We start from the raw sequence: 7,409 nt of genomic DNA, 5'->3' as shown, positions 1-7,409 counted from the left end.
GTTCAGTTTTAGAGAGTGTATTCAACTTGCTAAATATAGCACAATACAAATACACTTAAAAGTGTCGGTGATGTAATTGCATTATAGCCAACACACACTTCGAACGTTTGCATTTTAGAAGTGTTCCCTATTCGCAATTGCATACAGCCAATTCGTATTAACGGAAGATGCATTATAGCAGAACTGCCTGTATCAGAAATAGGGAGCAACCAAAACTGGTGAGGGAGGAAGGTCATCAAGGCCTTTTTTCATAATACTAATTCCAGAAACACACTTCCTAATCAGGGGTCCAGTGTTTTCACAATGAGCTATTTAAAAACAGAAGCACAGAGGACTGCATTTTTTTAACTTCTGAAAATAAGATCATAACTAACTTATATCTCATTGATTTTTCCATAATCTTCCTTTTAATAAATACAAACAATATTGTGCATATACTTGAAGAAGTGCAGGCACTGCTGCTGAGACTAGATTCAGAACATTAATGTATATGATATGTTTGCCTTGCCCTCCTGTCAAATCCAGGGAGCCTCAACAATTACTGTGCAACATTTAAAAGACATTTGGATAAGTACATGTAGAGGAAAGATTTGGAGGGATATGGGAGAGGAGAGGCAGGTGGGGCTAGTTTAGTTTGGGATTATTTTCAGCATGGACTAGTTGGACTGAAGGGTCTGTTTCCATGCTGTATGACTCTGACTCCTAACCACAGGATGCAAGATGGCTACAACATAGAATGATAGAAGTTCATATCAAATGAGGCCATCTGCTCATGCCTATATTAGCTCTTTAAAAATAGACTACCCACTTAGTCTCACACAACTGCCTTTGCTGTTTATCCTTTCATAGCACCGTAGCCTATTAATATATCAGATTTTGAAAAAACGTATCCTTGTGTCTGAGATTAACATGTTTTTCCCATTCCAGGAGAAGGATTAGATACCAGAATGTTCCCAGGAACATCTATCGTCATATTATACTGTCTGAGATAAAGGAAGCTATTGCAACTCTTCCACCTGTGAGTGCCTTTACACAAATACTCTATTTGCTCTCAAAAGCAGTAGACTTTAATTTACTAAATTGTACTCTTGACACTTTAACTCATGAGGCAGTTGTCCCATTCATTTATCATTATATGTTTTAAAAAAGTAGGATTTTTACTTAAAATTGTTGAAGGACTACCAAATAAAAAAGAGCATGGCAGAAGTATAAGTACATCAGTATGTTGGGATTCTGTGATACCTGTTGAAGGTAGGTGATTGGTCAGGTAATGAAAAAATGTGCAGATTGTAGGAAGACGACAAGACTGAATAAGGTAATAGATTTGAGTTTTGAGGTTTTCAAATGCAGTGGATTACAGCAGATAAGACTGGTAGTTGCAGAACCTCCTGTTTCTTAACACAAACTAGAACATATAGCTGATATTATCATTGTTTTGTTGCATTATTCTGTTGTCTCTTTGTACAAAACTAACAGCATGGCAAAGTTATTTGATACTTGTAGAGCAAGGAGTGTTAAAATGTCAAACTAAAATTATGTCTTCGGCTGTATGTGGGAGAATAGAGATTACCGCTCAGCTTTCCAAATGGCAAATTAGCAGATAGTGAATGATTTTATAGACCATTCATTAAGTTAATAAATTTATCTGTAAACTATAATGGTGTCTAGTGATCAGTTAGTTGTGACTGAGACTGTTACAAAATCATTGAATCTCCACTTCATCTTGTGGGCAGTACAATCTTTTTATTCCTGATGAAGGGCTTTTGCCCGAAACGTCGATTTTGCCTGTCCTCGGATGCTGCCTGAATTGCTGTGCTCTTCCAGCACCACTGATCCACAATCAAGATCATGTTTATTACTAATTCCCTAATCAGTCAATTATATTTTAGTGGGCAGTTTTGTATGAAGAACAGTTGCTGTGACGGACTTAATAATCAAACTTTAATACGTACATTTATCATATTTTGCAGGAAGTAACTGCACAGCCAGTGATGGGTTATGATCCACTTCCTCCACTAGACGGCATTGTCACATACACGAGACCTGAAAGGTACTATTAGCATTTTATTGCAAGCTAGACCAAATTAACTTATCTGCCAGTAGAATGAACATTAAGGTGAGTGACACTGCTTTATTAAAGAGCTTTGTCCATTTTCTGTACCTGTTTTCGTATCTTTGCATAACTAATAATTTTTTGATTTTTGATATTTATGCCAAAAATATTGAAAATGATCACACCATCAGTTTGTTTGACCATAAGAGTACATAAGGTGGTTCGTAATGTTGTCGGATGAATATATAGGATACAAGCAATTTGTACACCTCGCCCGAGGGGTGTTTAGCATTGACTCCTGCAAGAAAAGGGTAAATTTTAGTAAATAAATCAAAACAAAATATTTTATTATTGTCATATGCGCCATGATACAGTGAAAATTGTGATTTTGCATGCTGTTCAAACAAATTGTACCTTATGTAAGTATGTCAGGGTAAGAGAACAATGCAGAATATAGTGTTACAGCTACAGTGGAAGTGCAGACAAAGATCAACTTTAATACAGGAGAGTCCATTCATACCTCTCATAACAGTGAGGAAGAACCTGTTTTTGAATCTTGATTTTTTTAGTTTCTTCAATTGGATACGCAGGATAACACACAATATAGAAGCCAAGTCATGGCTATGATATTTCAGTAAGCCTCTTGGGTGGAAAGTTATAATAAGATGATATTCTCTAGGCTACTAAGGGACACTTACTGAGATTTTAGAGTTTGGCTGTTTTTTATAAGTGAGTGGATATATGGTGGGAATGTCTTGCTGGACTAGAAATAGCTGAGTTTATTTTTACTTTTTAAAAGAAAAAGGCATTACAAAGATTCAGCCAACTGCAAACCTATTATTCTTATCCTGTATTACAGAGGGGGATATAATGGTATATGTTTTAAGAGTACATTGAAGATTATTTGTATGATAACATAAGGACGAAGAGCAATAAATGATTTTTAAAAGCTAAAACTTCTGCTAACCAATTTGCTTTGCTGTTTGAGAAGATGATCTCTTAAATGGTCTGTGGTGAAGACTTTGATAAAGATCTGATGCATAAGCTTAAATGAAAGTGAAACTTGTGCATAGATTAATGAAATTATGTAGGGGTTATATGTTATGGTCACTTGTTCATTCTTGAAATTGACATTTGAATTAATGACCTATAGGTAGATGTTGGGGCATTTCCAACTTAATGATCACACTTATATTCAGGAGCTCATTTCAAATTAAAATTGGTGAATACCGAACAGAGTAGGAAGGCGGTGATGTTGCTAGGAGCTACATAATTACACAATAGATTTGATAACTTTTCAGCCACTTGCATATTTTTAACAGATTGAATTTTAAACAAGTGTAAACTGCAAGTAGAAAAAAAATGAGTGAGTGTTGCACAAATTGGGGAAAAACAATCTGGGGTCAAAATCAGTTTGAAGCCCAGGCATAGCTCCTCATTGTTGAAGAAAGAACCAGGTAATAGAACAACCTACACAAATTGGGAGGAGTCATCAACAGAAGAAAGGTCAAAATGCAGGATTTGGATCAGACTGTACAGAGAGCATGTTGTCTAGCCATTGTGATATAAAAGATATGTCTAAAGAGACAGTAGGAGCTGATGATGTCATGGTATTGTCACTGGGCCAGTATTCCAGATCGCTTTGCAAATTGGTATTTTGAGGTAAAGCTGCAAAGCTTTCTGATCTGATGTCCTGAACTTTGAGAAACCCTTCAATCAAGTGTCAGTTGAAAAGCTGTTACACTAGGTTAAATTTTGGGATGGATAAGTAGTTGATCAAAAGAGGACAATAGAGCACTGTACTAGTGAGAGGAATCAAATCATGTTTGTAAAATATATCATTGGAGTAACTTAAGGTTTGGAGCTGGGACTAAAAATGGCCTGATTTCTTGGTTCTGATGAAAGGCCACCAACCTGAACTGTTAACTCTGTCTCTCTTTCCATAGCTGCTGCCAACTTCACAGCTAAAGCAGGGGAAAGGAGGGAAAGGTTGTACTGGGAAAAGTTGTACTCTGCAAAGTTGCTGAGGCACTACAGATGGACCAGGATATTGGGAGTAAAAGCAAATATTACATTTACTCAGCAGTGTTGTATCTACATGGCTGAAAGATGTTGGAGAATAGCAAACTCACTTCTTATAGATACATATACGTACAGTCACACCAGTGAAGTAAAAGGTTCACAGGTCCTACTGAAGGTTTAGACAGACTGCACTTCAAATAGTGTTCAGATTTGGTCACCAAATACAAAAGGAATATTTGCCGAAAATGGTCTTCGTTTTTTGTGTTAGAGGGCTGAGTTGTGAGGAAAGGTTTGCAAATCTCATACTTTTTCACTGGAAGAATGCAGTTGGAAAGGCAGGTTTAAGTTACTGGGCCTGAAAATTATTGTTGGTCATTGTGGTCCTAGGATTTTAAAATGTTTGTGTGATATCCCTGATTGTCCCAATGTAAGGCAAAAAACAAAAGCAAATTGCATTTATGATGAACATTTCATATAATAAAGTCTCCCCAGATGTTTCCTGGATAACAAAAGTTTAGTTGTAAAGGTCGATATTAAGAGTGTATACCAATGCACTAAATCCAAAGAGAAATTAAAAATGACTACTGCAAAGTACTGTTTGAGGCAGGTCCATGGAACACCATGCAAATCAGTGAAGGATATTTCCAGGACTACTGTCTGCAAGAATTTCTTTACACTGAGTGATTGGTGCTGAGAATGCACTAGTAGTAGTAAGCAAAAAGTTTGTTTTCAGATTCCTGCCAGTCTTTCAAAGGCAGCTATATGTTGCAATGTAGTTTTACAAAAACCTAATTAAGATCCTAGATGGGAATAAGTATTTGAATAAAGGTGTTTTTTCATGTTTTATTATTTATTCTGATGTGTAAAGTTACAATTTCAATTTGAGCAAAAAGACATTGTATTACAATATGTTTTGAGTCATATTTATCCTTGTATTCTTCCATTTTTCATGTGATTACTTTCTCCTTAGTCATTTGTGACAAAGCTGAAATGACTGAGCTTCAATGTTTTTCTTTCAGGATAAACCGTGCAGCAGATGGAAGCACATTGTCACTCTTCTTTCGGTCTTTGTTGCCAAATTTTAATCTCCAGGTGTGTGCTAATGAAGAGGGGTGAAAAGGATATAATTTTGAAAAATCCAAATAATTGTATTAGTATATGAAACTATTCTTTTGCATTTGACAAATGTACTCTGCAGCATGTGGAGCAAGTTCTCAACAGTTTAGCTGACATAGGCAATGTTTCTCTTTTATGTACTTATAAACTATCTATAAAAAGTTCCTTTCTTTCCATTTTTAATGGATTTTTTTTGGTGTATCTACAGTACTTGCTTACTAAGCTTATGCCTGACCTGAGGCATCAAATTCAATGGGACAACATCCCCAAAACTTGTGGTTTTTTAAAAAAAAAAAGTAGTTGTGAAAGTAATCTGTTTGACAGGAAAAGATGTGAAACAGATCTTCTATTCTGTGTTCACATGGATATTCATGGATTACAAGTTCAGCATGCAAAATAAATTATTCCAGGCTAGATTGAAGTTATATCATTTAACTTCGTAGGTGAATGATTTTGTAATTAATTTGATTATTCACTTTCTCATCATAAACATACATTCCAATGTTTTTCCAGGAGGACAGGAGACAGAATGTGGAAGGTGAGGGTGCAGAGGACCAACATGAATTGAATCAAGGAGTGAACCGACTCATGGCTGCAATGAGGGATATGTTAGCAAATATCCATTTCCAGGAACCACCACAGGAAGAGTATCAAGATGGTGATGGTGATGGAGAATGGGACTAAAATTTCATGTACTAATCTTCGGTGAAATGTAACTTGCATCTGTAAGAATAATGCATTCTCTAACCACTTACAAAGCTGCACCACAGTGATATAGAAACATTTATTAAAAGATACAATCATATTGTATTTAGTTCCATGGATTCTTATTGAGCATAAGTGAAGAAGGCACTTTAAACATCAGTAATTTTCAAATAATTAGAAGCAACTCAATGAATAATGAATACTGTAAATTTCAACTTTACACTTGGCAAAATTTTATATTTTTGGTCTATAAATCTAGTGAGTTTACATGTTTTAAACATACTTCCAATATAAAGAAGAATCTGTAGGATATCAAAAAACTTGAAAGTAGAGGAGCAGCTGTTGTTTTGTATTTATTGCAGTTTTAATTTAATTATTTAAGTAAAATGAAATTGATATCTAGAATTTACACAAGTGCTTTATGATGAAAAAATGCTGTTACCAGAACAGCACAGGTGGCCAGTGCATAACAGTGCCAACTATGCATATTAAATTCATATTTTTGATTCACAGTAAAGGCTAATTGTTTGATCTGTTCAGTTCTATTTGAAGATGATGGTTTCCTTTCTACAAAGTTTGATGATATATTGGTACTTGGAAGGTGTGTGGAGCAATCAAAGTTTAATTAGAACTGGAGGAGTAGGCAGTCAGAATTGGTGACAACGATAAAGGAATGAACCTGGAAGGTTGAATCCATTAATAAAAATGTAGGAAAGTAATCCATAGTTGAGGCTATTCTGAATATGGTAAAATAACAGTAAACTCTTATGAATACTAAAGCAAAATGCTGCAGATGCTGGAACTCTGAAGAAACAAACTAAAATAGTAGAAAATACTCAGCAGATAAGGCAATCTGTAGAAGGAGAAATATAGTTAATAGACCAGTATGATCTTTCTTCAACTGTAATCAGAGATTCTATTTTTGTATAAAGAGTGCGCCATACCACTGACAAGTACATAATTAAGAAAACTGTTATTTCGATTTAACATCAAACTAGGAATTTAGAGAAAATGAGTGAGCATACTTTGTAGTTAGTGGAATGAGTTTGTGAAAACAACTTCGGAGATTTGAAGATTGAAATGCTTGAGTTATCTTAAGGGAAGGTCATTTGAGCTGAAATATGCATGCTGTTTCTCTCTCCGTTGATGCTGGCTGACCTGAACATTTCCAGTGGTTTGTGTTTTGCATGCTCTGAATTCCTGGTTCAGTGTTAAATATTGGTGATTCTATATTCTTGTCATGGTGAGCAGTTGCTTTTATGTGATGACTTAAGTTCTGGATTAAATTCGCTAGTAATTCCAGGGAAGAAAAAAAACTGTCAACTTAGATGACTTAAATCAAACTGTCACCAGAAGAGTACAGATCAACCATAGTCATAAAATGCATCATTAATGTTTCATCCTTTTGATTTGGTTTTGCTTTATTGTAGCAAAATTCCATACTTTTGTAAATAGCATTTAAGATGCAAAAATTCCAGTCCTTTTGGCTGTGATGAGATCTAATTTTGCGAAC

General features: G+C 35.2%; 1 protein-coding gene across 1 annotated transcript; it reads left to right on the top strand.

Moving 5' to 3' along the window:
- The first annotated feature begins 900 nt into the window (after positions 1 to 900).
- Positions 901 to 6,005, top strand: LOC122547369 (transcription factor 25-like). The gene is made up of 4 exons (XM_043685997.1): positions 901 to 1,018; positions 1,971 to 2,050; positions 5,095 to 5,167; positions 5,705 to 6,005. The coding sequence occupies exons 2-4, from the start codon at positions 1,992 to 1,994 to the stop codon at positions 5,873 to 5,875; spliced, it is 303 nt and encodes a 100-aa protein (XP_043541932.1). The 5' UTR covers positions 901 to 1,018; positions 1,971 to 1,991; the 3' UTR covers positions 5,876 to 6,005.
- The last annotated feature ends 1,404 nt before the right edge of the window (positions 6,006 to 7,409 follow it).

Source organism: Chiloscyllium plagiosum, unplaced genomic scaffold (assembly GCF_004010195.1).
Source record: "Chiloscyllium plagiosum isolate BGI_BamShark_2017 unplaced genomic scaffold, ASM401019v2 scaf_14370, whole genome shotgun sequence".
Lineage (NCBI taxonomy): Eukaryota > Metazoa > Chordata > Chondrichthyes > Orectolobiformes > Hemiscylliidae > Chiloscyllium > Chiloscyllium plagiosum.
This window is presented reverse-complemented; position numbering and strand designations above follow the sequence as displayed.